The following is a 21,217-nucleotide window of genomic DNA, read 5'->3' as shown; positions in this document are numbered from 1 at the left end:
CAATTTAGAAGCAGTGAGTGATAATTCAGCTTTATAACATTTAAAAGTTCCCATGTCGACATGAAAAAGTGTTTATTTACAGAATTATTTAAGAGTGAATACAATGAGATATAGTCTAGAGCACAGGTAAGAGGGAAAAAGGAGATATTAAATGTTCCCTTCCATTACCTCCAAAATATGCAAGGTGATCATCTCCACTCACTTTCAAGGGATCGTTTTCTAAAGGAGTATTAAAATAACTTTAAATTATGGAATCAAAGTGGAATTATGTCATGTTGGAGCCCAGTGATCTGTTCTGCACCAGTGGACCGAGACACATACTTGACTGTGCGCACTGCAGGTTGCAACGGCATTTTGTTCAAGGGGACCAAATACAAATAACAGATTTCAAATAAATAATATTTTTAGTAAGTGGAAATAAAAAGTACACTAGATAAACCAATATATCTTTTCCGTTACAAAATGGAAAATAGGGCACCACTTACTCTGCAGTTTGGTCATCTTTCTTTCTGACACACTAACTTTGCTTAGGAAGCACCTTATTGTTTTTGTGGCTTCAGTGGGAAATGCTGATGAACTGGAAAGAGAGGGTCATGCAGAGGGAAGAAAGAAAACTAAAATTAAGGGACACAACATAGTAATTATGCAGGACAGAAATGAAAGAGAAATAACAGAATAGTATATGATCAAAATATCAATTTTTAACTGGTAAATTTCATAATATTCATAATATACAGAGATGTGTTCTCAGAAGATTGTCTGAGATAATCAAAGGCTAAACCAGGCTGTGGCAGCAGTGAATTGACCTTGAAAACAAATGGGACATCTGCTTATTTCCTGTAAATAAACCAAAGTCTGGAACATATAGTGCTATTCCAGTCCCATGCATGAGGAAATTAAAATTAACAGATTATCCTTTTAAATTTGTTGCCTATCTGGGCCTTCCTTTTGTCACAGATTGCACAAGAATGCTTTAAATTGTGTTTGGATTCATCCACATTATGAGGTTCTATAGAGTAGATTTTTAACATACACATTATTAGCTATCATGATGATCAACACAGGTATGTAAGAAAAATTGATTGGATTGTATTTAGTAACATAAATGTGCTTAAGGAAGAGAGATTAATGATGGTGAAAAGGATGATCAAGAAGGTTGTGAGAAATTGAAATGAAAAGATGTGAGAGAGACTTAGGAAATTTTAAAGAGCATTTGGCAGATGGTTTAAGAACCAAAATCCCACAACTGACAAAAGACCAAATAGGTTATAAACAGCTAATCTTGTTTAGAAGGAAAGTCAATTCTCTGTGGCTTAAATTTATAATAAAGGAGAGAAAGGAAAAATGGATAGTAAAGATCATAAATCAGGAGTGAAGAAATTGGAAAAAAGTGATAGAGGAAGTAAAAAGAGCAAAAGGAAAATTTGTAGTCATCAGAGGTGAGGGCAAGAAGGTTTCTGAAAGCATATTGAAGACATAAAGAATCTTCTGATCTGAAAAGAAATGAGTTACTTGTCAGCAGTGATGTAAAAAAGACTATTTAATACAGCTTTCTGTTCTATACTTGGGGCAAAGCCAGATGATTTAGTCACATTTATGATGTTTATGGTGATTGCAAAGTACCACTCTAGAGGCAGCTAGGAATAATATTAAACAGCATAATCTGAACCTAAATATTTTTATACTAGCAGATTCAGGTAACCTACATTTAATGTTAAGAACGAGATAGCCATAAACTCTCTTGCTCATTAATGTTGATTCTTAATAAGTCTCAGAGCACGAGACGAAGTTACATCAAGCTACAAACCATGTTACTATTTAAAGTGAACAAACAAGAAAATTTGTCATGCTGACATCAGTGCCAGGGAAAATTCTGGCATGACTGATACAGCACTCCATAAAATATTGAAGAACGATCATATAATTAATATCATTTAATTTGCTTTGTGTAAAATAGATTTTGTCAATTTATCTATTAAAAAGTAGGAAATCAGGATGTCGTCACTCTTGTGTTATTAAGAAGTTTCAGTCAGATGACTATGAAAGTCATTTGCTGTCTTTTTTTTATTGACAAATTATTACATGTATATGTCATTTATTAAACACCCTTTTCTCTGATCAGCCATTTCTTTATAGTACTCTAGCCAGGTTTCTGGTTACTTTTAACTCTTCTACTCCAGAAGAGACCTGTATTCATTAAGTAAGCAGAGGATAAAGGATGTTTTGCATTTGATTTAACAAGTAAAACAACCTAAAAGGTTTTTTATGGATAGCTATTACTTCCTATTAGAAAAAGCAATATTCTACTTCCTTGAAGCATTTGATGATGCTTCTGCTTATATCTAGTTTTAATATACTTCATGCATATAGGATTTTTCACTCTTTGCCCTGACAATAAATTTTCATCTGAAGTGCAGTTAAAGGTTCCTGTCACAAACACTGCATTTATCTCAAGTACTTATTAAAGTGTCTCTTCTTGGTGATGAGCTTGTTCTCTAGCACAGCAGTCCAGAGCCACTCTGTAGTGGCCTGCTGATTCATCTTTCCTTTAGGTAAACTATAGGCATAGCAAAATGTTTTGTTATGGATTTCTTTCATGCTTTATCCTAGTACCCTCATCACTATCATAGTTGCTGAGAATCAACAGATGATAAAGGTAAATCAAATTTAGGTTTAATTTAGATGTCATCTTTCCTCTTGCTTCAATGGGCTGGTTACAAGTGAGGTGTGCTAATTAAAAGTACCTCCTCCTTGATCTTCTCATAAATTACTCCATCTCTGCCTTCATTTCTTTATTTGAAAAATATTAGCATGGTAAAAGGATGTGTTTCATAAGATATCTGAGATTTTTGTGACTCTGAAAGTCTGATGACAACACTAAAGGAATTTGGAGGCCATTCATTTGAACTGCCTTTTGAATTCTTGAATAACTCAAACTGGTGATTTGGAATTTCAGTGCCACAATTAGAGTAAAGAAAAATTAAACAGTGAGGCTGGCTTCAAAAAGATGTGGAGAAGGCTGAAGCATTTTTAAAGTACGCTTACAAGTACTGAAAGTTTTGATAGGAGAAAGTATTTCATGGCATCTGTAATACCAGAATTGGTTATGGGGTTGTTGTTTTGGGGGGGTTTTATTTGTTTCTTTGTTTTTCTCTTTGAGCTGCTTACATGAGAAAGAAAAGATAAAAACAATAAACTATTGTTTTTATGTGGCTAAGAATCAGCATCAGAGACACAAATGAGGCAGGCATGAATGTGCATGAACGTGCAGTGAAGAAACAGTCCTGTAGCAAGAATCTTATCTTTGAAACATATTACTTTTAGTAGGTAAATTACTCTTTGTTCCAAAATGGTACTGAATGTATCTAATCAAATCGTACAGAACCCAGCCAGCTTGCTGGAGCATATGACAACAAATTCATTGGAAATGATATAAATGTGGGTGGTCAAGCAGAGCATATGCTGAACCCGCAAATAGCTCAGGCCTTCAAATGAGTGAATTGCTGCCACAGAGTGCCTGTTCTGTTCTCTCCCATGCGGAAATGGCCCCCTGAAATCCATCTGTTTTAACTGTACTTAGTAATTTCTCATGTGCCATACAAATGTGCCCTGAATTCCATTAACTTAAACTCATAATCTGGGCAGTGGATGAAATCAGTACAATTAGAAAGAATATTTGCAGATATGGCTGAACAGTAAGAAGCTCCCACAAAGAAAAACCAAACAAACAAAAAAGAAAAAACACAGATAAGCACTAGGTCTTTTTGCTTCCTGGCACCAAGATCCATTGCAAAATATCAGATCCTTTTATAAAGATTTAGGGAAAGATTCTATGAAGAAATGTGAAAATAAGTTCTCCAAACAACTACTTGTAATTTCTCCTTTTAAATTGGATCTGTGATCAAAAACTTACTCATTGATGTTTGGATTCTGCAGGTCATGTCTAGGGATAGACATTTTCCCCCCATGCTTTCCCCCCCATCAAAAATTTTCCCATTCACTCCTGCTAAAAATATTGAACCTGTCAAGACTGGCTATAATAAAATCTACTCCAAAAAATGGTCATTGTCACACACTTCAAAGTGATTTCTAAAAAATTAATTGTAAAATATATGAAAATTTCTCAGGAAATTTTTGAGTTTCATATCTCAATGTAAATTCTTGTATCTAACAGTCTTTCACATTTATTTTTAGGAGTTTACCATAGCAAATCAAATTCACTTCTGTTTCGTCTCGTTCACTTGGAGACTAACACTGTAAGCATCAGCCATGAACTCTATCATTCTCATGTTATGGTTTGCAGCGTAAATTCAATTTACAAATAATGTACTTGGTTCCAATGCTAGGGCTACAGGCAAGACAATAATTACTTAAAATCATATTCCATCCTTTTTCTAATTTGACCCTTCTATGGCAAATTTGATTAGAACTCAAGGTGCTTTTCAACAAAGTGAAGCCAGTCATGCACTCAAACAAATATATTAGTTTATGGACTTAAGATTTGAAAAATGCTATTTGCATGTGACAGGCCACATATACCTGATGCTGACTGAAGTAATTAGAAGGGCATAATACATTTTTATCTGGGGTCCCAGTGCTTTGTAGTAAAGAATATCTTGTGGGATGCATTGAGTGTGAATGATATTCTACAAAAACCCTGAATATAAGTGGAAAAATTCATGTAACTCATAATGACATGACATTTTCTGATTTAATGAGTGAAATTTGAACAAATTTCTTCCAAAGCTGCTTTGTATTTAAATCAAAGTAGTTACACCATTGTGAACAGGATTTTTTCTAAACGTACTTGCAGTGACACCTATTTGCTCCAATAGCTGAAGTAGAAGGATTCTGAGAATTCCACGTAGATCTCGATAAGAAATTCAACATGACCTCTAGCAGAATTCTAAAAAGGAGTTCTCTCTCAGTCTGTTCCCTTTGGTCCTCAAATTGTGAGAAAGTGCATGAGAGAAATGATAAAAAAGGTTCTTGAAGCCAAAAATCTTCTTGAGAAAGAGATCTGAAAAATCTGGCAAGGAAATGGCTAAGAAATCAGGAATAAAAGAACAAGGTACATCTTCTTTATGCTTTTCAATGTATTTGTGCTCTTTAATGACCACAATATCTTCAATTTTTTTTCTGTGTATCCCCTATCAAATGAATCACTTAGAAGTGCAGATTATAAAATCCTTATCTTGCCAATGGTTTATATTAAAGAACCAACCGTCATTCTTGATTTTCTTTTATATATGCCAAATGCACATTAATAAAGCATAGTTCTTTACTGAACTTGTAGAAATGAATGCTATCTGTAGCAATGCCAATACACCAACAGCACAGTCTTCCTGTGTCTATAAAAGGTGTTTGTCTGAGATAGTCACCATTAATGCCATCTGCATCCATTGAAAAGAAGGAGTTACTTTTACATCTCACTTTATACCACTTGTTTTAGACAGGTGCTTTAAGGTGAGGTGATTATGTCCTTAAAAGAGCTTATTTTTCTTCAGTAGTTGTTAGAAAAGCTGAGAAACTGCCACAGGCATCCAAATTTGATCGGATGAATGGCAATGCATAAAAATTCTCCCATTCACATGGAGGAAGAGGAATCAGGGTCATAACTCTGGAAAGAAAGTAAATTCAGTACAATTGCAGCCAGTGATAAGTATGTTACAGGTGTACAGGCCACAACGAAGCAACAATTAAAAATAAATAAATTGGTAAATTAAGAATTTGCAGAAATTGCTGGAATGTGGGTAGAGCATATGGTTAGCAATGCATCTAGCAAAGGTAGGTAGTGAAGATGGAACTCCATTGACAAATTTGAATCTGCTGATGAATCATACAGGAGTTTAGGAGGAAAAAACCATATTCAGCAATTTTTGAGTGGGACTTAGATAGATGAGCCAATATGACTCAGATGCAATTATATAAGCAAGTCACTCTAAAACACAAAATATTACTTTGTGGTTTTTTAATATGCTGTGTGGGTTTTTTACCAAAAAAAAAAAGAAAAAAAGAAAAAAAAAAAAAGGAAAATAAAAGTCTTACTTTTAGATATTGCAGTGTCCACACACACATTTACATGAAAAACAGAGAAAGAACAGAACATGAGTCTGAAAATGAAATACAGTTTCATGGCAATGAAATTTGTAGCAGGTGAAGGACAGAACACAACGTTGCAATTAGATAAATCATATTTTATGACATGTGCCTGTATTTGGATGCCCAGTTAAGTACCTTATTACATGGAAAATGCAATTACCATGTAAAGCTATGTTAATTTTCAGGCACACCTGCTGAGCTTAGGGGCTGTCATTCAGATACCAGCTCAGTTGCATGCTTTTGTTCACCACCTGAAAGATATTTGTGTGCCTGAAAGGAGTGTGGCACAGGTTATTAGAGAGGAAAACGGTGGCTTTTGCAGGTTCAGTGGGAAGTTCCATTGTCTGTCCAGCATAATGACAAATTTCATTACAGCTCCTAACTGGAGCTCTGGCAGTGAAGCTTCTTTGTTCTGATGAGGGCATGTGTAGGGAGAGACCTTTCTCTGCTCAGACTGCAGATGCTTTTGATTTCTTGGATTTCATCTCCAACTGATGAGTTCTTGGCTATGCTTACCTATATTTTTTATATTCTTTTCTCTTTTTCCTTGACACATGCTATATGCCAATAGAGAGAAAAAAATACCACTAGGACTTCTATTCTTAGCGTTGGTGCATTTGCTTTGTTGATTATCATCCTAACTGTCAGAGAAGTGGAATGGCATTGCTTTGCAATACCCGCATTCCATAGTACTAGCTTTCACATTGCTCTGTTTCCGTGACAGGTAGTAACTGTTTCTGTTTTTCCTCATGAATGCTTTATGTGTGGTACAGAACAGATCATGGTGACAGCTAAAACACAGCAAGCACCACTAACGGACATTTCTAAACGTATTTCTTTGCTCTATTTTTTCACATGAAAGATACTAATAAGGCTCAAGGCACCTTGTATTGGTTATTTTCATTCATTTATTTGTTTATTTATTTATTTTCATAGAGGTTAGAATCTTTATAAATATTTTAGCACTCATGTAGATATGAAAGGTGACAGAAGGTGTGGATATCTTCTGGAAAGATTCTCTGATTTATTTTATAGCTTTGGCTTTAATATATCACTAAAACCAAATTTCTTTCTTTGATCAAAACTAATGTTGTCTCACGTTCTAATCTACTATAACATAAATTGGAGGCAATGCACTTGTGGGAACTCAGAGCTGTGTGACAGGCAGGGCAAGCTGCAAGTGGACAGGGAGGGGGAAAGAAAAAAGATGTAAATGGTAGAGCAACCATTTTTTTCCAAGGTCCATTGATCCAGCCTATTCAGATTCCCCTGTGGGACCTTGCTACCCTCAGGGGTTCACATTTCTATCCTGATCCTCTAGGGTTCTAGCTGGGAGATGTGTCTGAATGCTCAAGAGCTCACTTCTGACATTCAGCCTCCCTTCCCTGAGTACCACAGTATTGGAGGTATGAGTGGAGAAAGGAATTTCTGCTATGGAGCACTGAAACATGGACCTTAACAGGAATTGCACATTCCAGGGTTATAAGATCATGTACAATTTACTGAGTCCTGGAGAGCACAGTGAACTCAAAGACAAAATAGCACCACTTTTCTCAAGAGGATATTTTTGACACTTCACTTTCTGTTTTGTGTCTTCTTTACTTATTCTATCAGCACCAGGAAACCATGTAATAAAGAAATATAGGCAAATAATCTTTCTTTCATCTGGTTTAAAGATGTACAAGATGATTCAGAAAAATTCTGAATATAATCATAAAAGAGCTTTCTGATGAAAGCTGCAAAACCAATGCAGAGACACACACACCCATATGTGTACAAGTCTAGAGATGCATACAATCCATTATACTCAAAAGCTCATATTTGTTCCAGTATATGGATTAAATTCCATTGATTTGATTGAAAAACTCTAAATGAATTAAATGGTGGTTTTATGTATGTATTTGTATGCAACAGAAGATGTCTGCATGCATAAGACAAAATGTATTTCAATATTATTGTTAAGCCAAAATAACATTGTTTTCAATCTCTTCTTAGGATGATAACATTTTAAGTATATTCCTACTGTCCATTTGTATACTAACTTCACCAAAAGCAAGCTGAGTAAGAGGTAATGCACCCACTGTTCACATATTTAACCCCTTCCATTTTTGCTCTTTTCAAACAGAGATTGAAAGATTTAAAACAAAGGGAATTTGCTCGAAATGTGGCTTCAAAGTCATGGAAAGATGAAAAGAAACAGGAAAAAGCACTCAAGCGGCTCCACCAGCTTGCAGAGTTACGGAAACAGTCAGGATGGCAAGTATTTAAAATTTATACTACATTTTAATATCCACTTTCCTCAATCCCAGAAGAAATCTTCAAATTTTTACTCCTTTACTCTCTAATGGACAAGCATTGCATTTATTGCAACCTGTTTTCATCTGTCCCCAACTCCTAATGTTCCTGTTCCACAAACCATAAAATTGAAAGTCCCTGAATTAATTACTTGCAATTTGAAGGCTTGTGTTTCATCCTCCTGTAACCAGTTAATCTAATCTCTTCTGAACTGAGTGGTTTGAAGATGATTTTATATCACCATTTTATTTTATTAAAACTGACCTGAGTAGATAAGTATTACTGTCTTATCATTTTATAGTAAGTTAACGTGAGAGGAAAAACACTTTTTAGCAAATATGTGCCTAGTCTGTGAATCATTTTCATTACTTGCAGTATATTGAGATTATTATCACCCTTTTCTTTTCTTTTTTTTTTTCTTTTTTTTTTTTTCTTTTTCTGTAGACTCATGGAAGTATCATCATACAAATGAAAAACAAGCAATTAACTTAGTTAATTAACCCAGTAGTGTTAGTTCTATTGATGAATACCACAGTACAGCATGAAGTTTACACTAATAAAGCTTCACATTTGAGAAATCTCCTTTGTTTAATGATACTGAATGCTTCAGTAGAGTAGATTTCTGCCAGACTGATTACTTACGTTAATCTATGACTGTAATGGGTTAAGTAGATAATTAAACTAGCATCCTTTTAAATTCATATCAAGCTTACAGTACCTTAGAAATAATAAAATTCAGTGTTTATTATACACTCATTTTGGCCAATGTAATTGCTTTTGAAATTTCAGCTGAAATATAACAGTTTATTGCTAATGCATCACTTTTATGGTTACAACTCCATTTTCATACAAATCTATGGAAAGAAAAGTAGCAGCCTGAGGGAAGTTGCCTTTATGTCTGTTTATCTGAAGATGTAGTTTCAGATAGACTGATAAGGTCAGTAGTAATAGGAAGGTCTAAATGAAACAGGAGGGGTATCAGGTCTGCTTATAGAAAGAACTTGGAGTCTAAAATTGATTACAGACAGCCTGGAAAGACAGTGTTTGCTCTTCCTATTGACAATGATAGATGGGTCAGGGACAGCCAAGACATGATCTTGGATGAATGGTCACACACCTGGTTGTTCAGGCAAGACAGAAGTCAGCCTTCCCAAGAACTCTGCGCATGCAAACAACTGTTATTGTCCCCAAGTAATGTGCCTCTCATTCCAACAGAATTCCTTAAAACATGCTAATAAAATTTGACAACAAAATTACTGTTAATCTGGTGCAAAGAAAATTTGAAAAAATACCTTTACTTTGCTATTCCAAGGGGACATTGCAAAGGATCTCTTTATTAACATTGTACAAGACAGAATTTCTTCTTGATCTACAAACAGAGATGGATTTGTATTCCCTGATGCTAAATTTGTGGCAAATGCAAATTTAGTTTCAGAAACGCATGCATAATCTCATATTCTGAGGTGAACCTACCCCAGGGAGTCTTTATGTTGCTCCCACTACTGGAGATCAATGCTTTTTTACAGCATATCTAAAACATGCCAGACATAACTTCTATGCAGATCTGGAAGTTGCAATTTACTCAAATTTGATTAAAATATTTCCTATTTTTTAATCAACTTGTTTACTGATGCTGGTTCCATATTTTTTTTTCATTAAAATGTATGTATGTATTAAAGTAGTATGGCTTTGAGAGCACATGTAGATAATGTAACTAATGAAATGCATGTTTAAATAATAAAAACACAATCAACATTCATCTGGTGGCTGTATACATCGCTAATGGAAAAAAAACAAACCAAACCACACACACACAAGAAAAACAGAAGTTACTCCAATAACTCAATTCAGCTAGTCATCTATTAAAAGAAATCAACAATTGCTTTCTAAACCACGTTTCTTAAGCTTTCTTAGAATATGTTGTGCTTTTTTTTTTTTAATTATTATTAAAGTACAAGAAAAGTAAACCACAGATTTAACGTCTGAGTTTTTGAGAAAGAAGAAAAATTAATTGAAAGAGGAGAAAATATGACAAAGTAAAATGGTAGTGATGAGAGCGCTGAAGTTACCATTAATATTGATGAACTCCACTTTTTGACCTTTCCCCCACCAATGTTTGGAGATAGTCTTAGTATTATATTTCCTTGAATATTTCACAAAATCATCTACTGTGCAATAATATAACAGTAAAATAAAATTCTGTCATCGAAAAGAAAAGAAATCATACATACGCAGACACACAAATCAAGCAGAATGTTGTCTTTTCTGTTAAAAAGAGATTCCGCAGATGTTATTATGAGTGGAAGTGCATACAAGTAACACTTTTCCTTACCAGACAGGTATTGTCAAGTGTGAGTTCTCTTTTAGTTTGGTTACTTAATTAATTCAACCATGTTTTAACTTGTTTTCTTACAGCATTGCTGGAAGTGGACCAACACTTAAAGCCCCCAGATTAGTTGTGGAAAAGCAGCAATCACCAGATGCATTCTTCCTCTACAAAGGTGGCAAGGTCACAGCCAAATCTCAAAGTACCACCACAAGTACAGGACAAGGTTTCTCCAGCAGCATACTGGAAAAACAGCGGCTTATAATAAGCAGGCACCAGTCACCTACTGAAAGACTCCATGTGCTTGGAAATCAAGTTTCACAAGCATTCCCAGACAGCACCAGTGCTTCTCAAAGAGCAGGAGTGTCTTTCTCATTCTCTAAAAAAGTCCCTTTGAAGCTTGAATCCTCAGCATCAGTCTTCAGTGAGAACTCTGAAGAAGGAAATGATTATAGTGAATCTCCAAACCATAAAATAAAGCAAAATCTTGAGAGTTGTCGTTCTGGTGTACATTTGGAAGAGGATGTAAAAGCAAGTCTAGATAAAGGGCCACCAATTCCACAAGACCAAACAGATTTGGATAACAGTGCATCAAGTCATGGAGCTGTGAAACCTAAAATGTTAAAAGGAAATGATAAATGTAGTGTTAGAGAAATAGAAGAAAAAGTCAGTGCTCATCCTTCACTTTCCAAAGTCAAAATGCAGTTCTCGAATTTGGATTTTTCAGGTTCAGTAAAAGAATCACAACAAGAGAGCAAATTGAATGTGTCTGAGCAATTGTTGGAAACTCTCATTTCACCTTCACACCAAGCTCGCAGTTTCTGTATACAGTCAGAAACCTACAAGCACAGCAATGCACACCTCTCTGAGCTCCCCCAACAGCCGGCACCTGAGCTGACATGTGCAAGCAACATTAATGACTGTCCTAGGATGGTAAAGAGAGAAAGACCTTTAGAGGCTTCAGAAATCAAAAATAGGAATATGGAAAATCTTCCAAGGGAGGCAGTGGTTAAAGAGGTTCAGCCCCAGGCACTGCCTTTCCTCCACGTAGTGAGTAAGGATGGCAGCACTGCTCTGCAGTGGCCAACAGAATTACTTTTGTTTACAAAAACTGAGCCCTGTATTTCATATGGCTGTAATCCACTGTATTTTGACTTCAGACTCTCTTTAAATCACAGAGATGGTAAACAGCATGAAACGAGCAAAGAAGGCTGTAAAGAGCACTCTATAAATAAGACTATGGATGAAAATGAAGCCTCAGGTTTAATAAAACACAAGCAAACGTCAAATGAACAAGATAATCAGTTATTGAAACCAAAGAAGATGAAAGGTTCCCTAAATCCAAGAAAGGCCAAACAAAAAGCCAAGTCAGACATAGGGAAAGAGATGAACAAAAATGGTCAAAAATACATTTCAGATTATTTGAATGAAAATATACCCAAAGTGCCTGCTTACCTTGATGTCTCACAAAAGGATTCTATGGCAGATCAAGGTCTTCATAGAACAACACTGAAAAGATCTTTAAGGCATCATTTCCATAGCTGTGAAAGAAAAAAACAGAGCATAAGAAATGAGAGCATTTCCTTTTCTGCTTTTATGGCCAGGATTAAAAAGTCTAAAACTGAACAGTGTGATTTAATTTATTCTGAGGAAAAACATGAAACCCAAAATGGCTGCAGATCCATTCAGAATGTTGCCAGCTGCGGAAGTGATATAAGTGACAGTGGAAAAGATTCTGGTGGAAGTTTCCTTAGTTGCAAATCTGGTTTGAATAGCAGGCATTCAGAAAATGAAGGATATGAAAATTTCTCAAGATGCTGGAGATTCCCATCTCCTCAAAAATCCTCCTCTGACAGACTTTCCAGCTATTCTGATACTTCTGTTAGCAGCACAAGTAGCTACATGAGCAGTTCCTCCAGTCCCCCATTGAACAATCACAGCAGAAATCATTTGCTTTTTTGTTGCAAAAGGAAAACCAAGACAGCTGAAAGGCACAAATGCAAACACAGAAAGCACAACTGTATTTTCACTTCTGATGATGCAGATAAGGATTATCTTTGCCATACTAGAAGTCACAGAAGTAGAAACTGCACACAGAGGGGCACAATTAAATATCAAAAGTGTTCAAGACATAAAGTTTTACAGCACAGAGATGGTTCTAAACACAGCAGATGTAGACACCATCATTTTGGCAAAGTGCACAGTAGAAGCTACAATGACCCCCAAACTTCTTCCACCACGGATTCAAGAAGCAGTGAACGATCACCTTGCAGCAGAATTTCAAGAGAAAGCAGTGAAGACTCCTTCTCAAAAGAATATGACAACTATGCGAACAAAACAAGAGAGGACACACATAGAGATTCTAACATCAACACAGGAAAAGCTGAAATTGCACGTTATGAATCTCTGAATGTAGACAGCCAGTCAAAAGACTTTGCTACCTGCTCTTCAGAAACCTCAGCAAAAGATGTATGTGGAAGAAGAAAGTCACTGACAGCGAAGTTACTGTTAGAAAGGGTGCAGTCCAAGAAAATCCAGGAACAAGCACATGATTCAGAGCGATTTTCTAACACGTTTGGTAGAGAAATGAAAGATCTGTCACAAAGTCACTTTGCACTTCAGTTTTCGTCATCAGTAGATGACACAGCAATGTTACCTATGCCAGAGAAACTGCTAAGCATTGGTAAAAATGACATAGGGCAAAGTGGAAGTTTGTTGGAAAGTAATGTGAAAAAAAACAAATGTGACAATTCAGAGATAACTCATGTTGCTCTTTCAACAGGCACTGATTATGATCATTGTCTTTTTAAAGACATTGTTCAGATAGGAACAAGCTATCAGAACCCGAGCATAAAAAGGAACACAGCAATAAAGGAACAATCCAATCTCTTCATTAGTGAAGTACAACCCTTTATACAAAGCTGTGACCCAGTACCAAATGATTTCCCTGGTGCTTTTCCCTCTAAAAGATATTCTGTTGTTGCTAATTCAACAGAGACCAAAGAAGAACTACATGATGTAAACATGGACTCAAACCGGGCAGAAGGAACTTATGACACTCTTTGTGATAATGCTATGCAGAAGTACAATGACACAGTAGACAACCGGGAAGTGTACAGTAAATCCATCTCCCCTCCTTTAATGCAGCAGCCTATAATGTTCTCACCAGAGGAAGTAGACAAATACAGGTTGCTGCAGCTGCAAGCCCAGCAGCATATGCAGAAGCAACTCCTGGCAAAACACCTGCAAGTTTTGCCTGCCCCAGGACCAGCTGCCTTCTCTGCAACACCAGCAGTTCCTGCCATCCCTGTTCAGCAGCATGCAACAGTCACCACCATACATCATACACTGCTGCAACGCTTTGCTGTCTCAGCATCTGTACACCCCCATGGCAGCCATCTCTCCCTGGCACACCTCCATCCCCTCTCTCAGGCACATTTTGCCCCTATATCACTTTCCCCCTTAGCGCCAGCCCTCATTCCCACCCACCCTGCTCTGCTGACGGGGCACCCATTGCACTTGGTCTCCACCACCCCTATTCACCCTTCCCCACTGAATTTCTCTCTACTGCCACATACTGCATATATCCCAGCCTTATTTGCACCACACCTGAATGCAGCCACACCTCCTGCTATACATCCAAATCCCATAGTTCATCCATTATTCCAGGGGCAAGATCCTCATCACCATTCTTGCTCTACCCAGACTCAACAGTTACCTACAATAAAAGAAGTTTTTGGTGTTTCTAGCTATTTAAACTAGCCCTTAGGATTACACCTTGGCTCCAGGAAAAAAAATAAAAATAAATTAAAAAATAAATTAAAAAATCCAGTGTTTAATCACATACCTGAGGAAAAAAAAAAATCTACATTTTTGCTGAGAGCTCAATAGTAAATTTGAAGTCCAAATTCTGGCTGACAGCATATGAACGTTGATTTGGTTCTCATATCACAACATAAAAGCAGTTTTGAAGCCTTGTGATACTGTCACAAGAAGGATGGGATCTGTTAATGTCATCCTGCAGGAGGTTTAGAAAGAACATTCTGAACTGAAGTCTGTGACTGTAAGTAGGAGGAGGACCACAGCACGGAGGCACAAAAGGACCAAGAATGTCAGCAATGTCGGGTGATTTAAAATAACATAATTTAAAACAGTGCAATATTGACACACCTCATGAGAATGTAAATGTGACAGTGTAATACTTGGTCTGTTTAAGGTATTTCAGAATAAGCCAAAGAGAAAGCATGTAGGACCAAAAGTACCTGGTTCTGTCTCCTAGCCAAGACAAGTTTAAGAGCCTCAACAATGGTGGGTGATAAGTTGATAATGGAACATGATAATGGGACCATCTAAATGGTACATTAATGATTTTATCACAGGTACTTTGCTTTAACAGTGTAAAGGGACTGCAGTCTAGCCAAAAGTACACGACAAAAACACTCCCTTAGTGTAGAAGGCTCTTTGCTGGCACAAGCAGATTGCTACTTTCGTCCCCCAGACATGCATACAAGAAGGCTGCAGAAGTAAAGTGATGAAGCCAAATTCTTTGACATTGCCTGCTGTGGCTTTAGCATAAGATATGCCAGGGGTGAGGTGCAACACCCCAAAGTTCCAATGCAGCTAGTGTTGGCCTTGAACCTTGGAGGTTCCTGGCCAGCACCATAATATATCTTTCTTGCCAAGCATAGCTCTGACATGTGGAAGAATCTTGCCTAAAGTATAAAAAAATAAACAACAACAACAACAAAAAGTTTCATCTCTGTAAACTGATCATATAATATCATTTTGAAATTCATAAAAATACAGAAGTATAATTTTGAGAATAAAGCGTCTCTTCAGGTCAAGTCTCATGGCCAACTAGGCTGCAGTTCTCATCATTTCAAGAAATACTGAATCTAAACAAACATGCCAAGTTTCTAGCATGATTTCCCAAGGACTGGAAAACAAATAGAAGCCCTGAATCTCTGATATAGGAATGTGTTTACCTAACCTTCAGAGTTCAGTGTGATTGAAGTCTCAAGGAATAATTGCATATCTGGAAATAGGACATGGGAAATTTAGCAAGAAATTGTGATCATAATTATGGTTAGACTGAAGATCTGTCTCCCAGTATAAATGGACAGTTAACAGTCTGACAAAAAATACCTGTTTATTTGGATTTGAAATATTGGAAATAATGTCCATTCCTTTGCAATGATGTAGCGCACAGTTGCTGATGTCTATTTTACAGCTGATATAAAGCACATTAAAAACTTCTTGGAGAGCTACCTATAGAAGCTGAGAAGTCTAATTGAAATTAGGCTGAATATTTAAAATACAACTTGAAACCAATATTCTAACTTAATTTTAGTCCAACTAGATTGATCTGCAGTAAAATGGAAGTGTTTTAATTTCTAAAAGCAGCTCCTTCAGCATGAACTGCTATTATGCCAAATATCTCAAATGTGTTTACAAGTAACAACTACTTGCTTTGCAGTTGACTTTTAAAGTTAAAGGTTCCTTCAGTTCCTTCATTGGTTACTTTATATTCTAGCCATCCAATAAAAATTGTCATGAAAAAAAAAACCAAAAAAACACTGGAAACCAAGTAGAAGTAAAACTTTTTGTTATGAAAAATAGATGCTGAAGAAACCAACATCCTCAAATGCCTTTTGATTGCATTCCCAGTTGATTTACTCATTTCACTAACAAAATGGGCTCATGGTATTTTTTGAGTTACCTCTCTTCATTGTTTAATTGTCCTATTTTATTTGCAGGGTTCTTTTTCAACTGAAATTATTACTTCAGAAGTTAGGAAGTCAGAAACTAATTTTGCAAATATACTAAAAAATAAATGTTTCCATAGTTTAAAATCCGGCCCTTTATTTTTGGCTGAAAATATTCCCCAAATTAGATCTGAATATACATATAATTTCCATACTTCCAAAATATCGTTTTCTGAAAAAACAATCTTATTTCATTGAATACAACTTATTGACTCTGAACATGACTACTCAATTCCTCAGGCTGAATTCCCTCTCTAGTGATTCACTTCTAGTTATATCTCTGTAGAAACACTTTGAATTGTACATTTAAAAGGAGTAGGTTAACCTGTGCTCTGAGGCTGATTGAACTGAACAGCCCCTATAAAAGTTTCAGGGCTAATATCAACCCATAATATGCTTTTCCAGCCCTACATTTTATTTTATTTTTTTTAATTTGCAGGCCCAAATCCACTCCCATTTAAGATGAACCATCTGCTCTTATTGTCTGTACTAGTTCACTTGAATCCTAAGTTGATAACATTGAGAGGAAAAAGTAGAAAGGAAAAAAGACAAATCCCATCTTACACATACATGCTTATTTTTCATCCTTCTTTCTTACAGGCAAAATTACTACTGCAGAAATTGCTATGGCAAGAAACTTCATCAATTGGAACTTAACAGAATCCTACTTAGTAGACCATTTATGTGAGGCAAATACATTACTCTTACTTTATGCACAATAAAATGGGAACCAAATCATAGGATGTCCATACATCATTGTATGTACCAACAAGGATGATCTGACAAGGAAAATGAAGAGACAATAAAATTTTAATTTAATTCTTGAAGCAGTGGGGATTATGATTTTGATAGAAGTAGATGGAAAAAAATTGAGAGATTAAGAAGTGACAGGAACAGCACACTAGCAAAACAGCAATCACTGACTACCAACAGAGGGAATGACCAATATAGTTCTTAGTACACAGAAGAGATTTTCTTGGAGAAATGTAATAAAATCATCAGCACAGTTGAGATGATGTATTTGCTGCCATATTTATTTTTTATCAGTAGTGTACTTTATATACGTATCATTATTATTAAAAGCATAATTGAGCCTGATGGTTGGAGCCATGCATCAGTTCTGATTTTATTTATACTATAAGTTACAGTATTCTGGTGGCAGATACATATACATTTCAAGTTAATAACCTCTTTTAGCTCAATGGTATATTCTTCTAGCACAATCCAAGGAACACCCACAGTAAAATTCTAATAACAAAAGCTTTTGGAGTTACATAAGGATGAAAGTTCTTAATTTTCATTTTATTTATTTGGTAACTGAGGCACTTCTGGAATACATTTAACATATTTGTTGTTCAAATTTGCATAAAAATGCCTTTGACCACATCGATTTTAAAACTGTTAAGTTTGTATTTAAAACTGGATAATACTCTGGCTAGTATAATATGTAAACTAGTAATTTTGTTTTGTATTATCTGTATAAAGTGTTTTATATTATACAGTAGCTAAGTTAATTGCACTATTGTACATGCAATGCGGCTTTTTTTTAGGCTATTCAAGGAATTCCTGGGAATGTAGTTTAATGCAATAATTTTATTTTATTTTATTTTCCCAATAAAAAGGCTTACTGGTATAAAGAGTGTCAGTCATGTATTTTTAATGTAAAACATACCAAAAGGCAGAAACATAATAAAATGCAGAATGATGCAAACATATTCTGTATTTTAATCTGAGATTTGAAATGCATTTAATTCATCTGTGAAATTTCTTAGAATGTTTCCTAAAGATTTTAGTATGTGTTACAATAGTGGGTTGTTTAAATTGAACTGAAAATAAATATTCCTTTAAAAAATTATTACATGTGTTGCTTGCAAGTACTTTTAATTGACCAACATCCTCCTGGATATTTTTTTACTAATCAGTTTATTTAGAATTACATTCATAACTCATTTGTCAGGTTCCTCAGATAATCTGTTTAAGCCAGAATTCCCAACGCTCATACAGAATATCCTTTAGTAAAGAAGCTAACAATTAGATCCAAAAATCAACTATATTTTAACTCATATTTTGAGCATTCTTCAAAATTTACCCTTGTCAGGATAACTATCTTCCACCTATGTTATCCATTTTACCTTGTATTTTTTTCAGTTTTCTTTTTGAATACTTTTCTTCTATCTTTCATTTATATTGTAAGTTTCTGATGAAAGACTTCAGATTTTCTCATATGTTTACAGAGTTTTAGGGTTCTCAGCTACTGTTGTTTTACTAGTAATAATTCTGACTTTTTATAGCCATCAGTATATAGTTTTGGAAGTTTCATGTCTCCTGCATAAAGACTGAGGCAATGGAAAAACATGAGTATCTCATGGGTACATGCAGTAGATAAAGCTCTGTCTTTTGAGATATGGTGTGGCAGGTGCCATATTCCTTCAAGTCTATACTTATAGCCAGAAATAACTTGACCAGTCTCTGGGGCAAACTCAGACTATGTTGTGGAGCCATCTAATGACTCAGGCATTCAAGAAAAATCTTGAAATCACTGTAATCAACAGAAACATAATCAACACTTGTACATAAAATGTATCCAATTCAATTGAGAATCTTCATCAAATCTAGATTTCCAGTTGAGATCAGATCTCATATGTTTGCTGTTGAAAAAAATGTCATAATGTTTTTGATTAGGACATGATACATGATAAAAAACATTGTCTACATTCTACTTTTCCTGATAATAGTAGCTACATTTCCCAAATTGCAATGTGAGTACTTGTTCAAATAAGCAGAATCTGTCATTCACTTGAGCACATTCTTCATCAGGTAAAACTCATTTTACTCTGAAAATCACATAATCTGGGCAAATAAATGTTACCCTTTGTTTAAGCCTGAATCCCTGGTCTGTCTAATACTGTGAGCTTAACCTGATATTGTGTGTGTGTGTTTGTGTGCGCGTGTGTGTGTGTCTATACCATGATTCATCTACGCAGGCCAAACCTACATTCAGGAAAGTTACTCCCTTCAGTATGAAAAACTAACATTTTACCAGACTTTAAATATCTCTAATCACCAGATGGAGAGACATCACGGAGAAAACAAACACACATTCAACTTAAAAACAGAGGGCCCAACAAATAAGTTATTTAGAGTCACTACAAAAGTAACCAAATGAAAACATAAACAAGAACCATACTTGTAGCTACTTAAGTTTCATTTCAGCGCACTTTTTTTTCTTCTATTAAAATACTGTTAAAACACAGTGTTGGAATCCAGCTTTAGCAAGATCCAGATACTGCTTATATTCTACAGGATACCAATTAAGAAATTGATTTTCTCCTATAGATCCCACCGTCCCCTGGCATCCACTCAGTTATGAAACTTTCCTGCCCTCAATAGGCTTCTTGCAACTCCAAGGTGAGCAATTGGCACTTCTTCCATCACTGTGCTGAGTACTGTAACTAGAATGCACCCAGTCCTTGTGCACAGTCTAGGCACTGTTATCACCTGGTCAGGCAGTATAAAAAAATGAAAGGCTGAAAAATCACTTAACTGCTCTGGCTATAAACAACTCACCTAGGGTGCAGACAGGCAAAACTGATTTAAAAATATTCCACCACCCCTCAACCACCAAGCACAGGTTTCAAACTGCACATTGCAACATTCATTTTCCTCTCTTCTTCATTTTCTCCTCTCAGGTCTCTCTAGTATTCTGTTTCACTGCTTAATCCCATGATCAATCACCTCAACAGAGCTACAGAGGAAAATGAGGCAGAAGTGGAGAAGGAGGAGGATGAGCAGCATAAGGGAGGCCAGAAAATTAATAGGCTTATTTTCTTCATAGATTTTGCTTGAATGTCTGTGTTTCCATGCAATGTGACCAAAATCATTTCCACTCTAGTGAGAAGTCTTTCACTTCAGAAATTAACCCTATTATGCAAATATAAGCAACCTAAAATAAACTTTATACAGACATAAAGAATCACTGGGAACACAACTCGTTAGTGTATTCCTCCTAGAAACACATCATAATGATAACAACGTGTGAGGGGATAACAGGGAAATTGCAAGTCAGTGAATTGCCTTGCTGAGACTGGGGAACACTGACGACATATTCTTGAATGTTTCTCTGCCCCAGGGCTAAGGGGAATTAATTCATGAACATTTCAGGCCAGACATACTCTCCCTGCCTCCAGCACTATCAAGCTAAGCCTTAAGTCAACATGTAATTCATCTATCAGTGCATAACAGTTATTCAATACTTTTCATTATCATTAGTTAAACACGTTTCTTTTCTTACCAGAAAACAGAGAAGAACACAAATAGCCAATTACAGAAATTACAGATAGAAATAAATCTGCAGTTATAGTAACGAGCATTTATTCTATACATCTACTGCTTAAGAGTGAACAGTGTGTTTTGTGAATGTGCTAAGAGAGCTTTTCACTGAGACATCAAATTGTAAATACATGACCATATTACAAGAGGAATTGGGCCAAACTCATTTTTATGACCTAGCTATAAATCCCTCAAAATAAAGATAAGGAGGAAAAGCTGGATAGGCTTACATGAAGCAATGTAAGCAATTCTGCCATGTGCACTTAAGTGCACATCTAAAACTTATACCACACACAAAAATCAATATTTCGTTCTTATGAACCAATAAACTTTTTAGACCAAATACATTTTCCATTTGCAAATCAATATATTAAATATATTTATCATTTTTTATACAAAA

At 35.7% G+C, this 21,217-nt stretch overlaps 1 protein-coding gene across 1 annotated transcript in view; it reads left to right on the top strand.

Moving 5' to 3' along the window:
• ZNF804B (zinc finger protein 804B) overlaps positions 1 to 18,343 on the top strand; it is a 197,814-nt gene extending 179,471 nt beyond the window's left edge. Inside the window, exons 3-4 of the mRNA XM_015853517.3 lie at positions 8,228 to 8,358; positions 10,813 to 18,343. Of these exons, the coding sequence (XP_015709003.2) occupies positions 8,228 to 8,358; positions 10,813 to 14,485 (3,804 nt within the window). The 3' untranslated portion in view covers positions 14,486 to 18,343. The remainder of the gene's footprint in view (positions 1 to 8,227; positions 8,359 to 10,812) is intronic.
• The last annotated feature ends 2,874 nt before the right edge of the window (positions 18,344 to 21,217 follow it).

This window comes from Coturnix japonica, chromosome 2, assembly GCF_054131305.1.
Source record: "Coturnix japonica strain WE chromosome 2, WE-NBRP24, whole genome shotgun sequence".
NCBI lineage: Eukaryota > Metazoa > Chordata > Aves > Galliformes > Phasianidae > Coturnix > Coturnix japonica.
The sequence above is the reverse complement of the archived record's forward strand: the minus strand, read 5'-3'. Positions and strand labels throughout refer to the sequence as shown.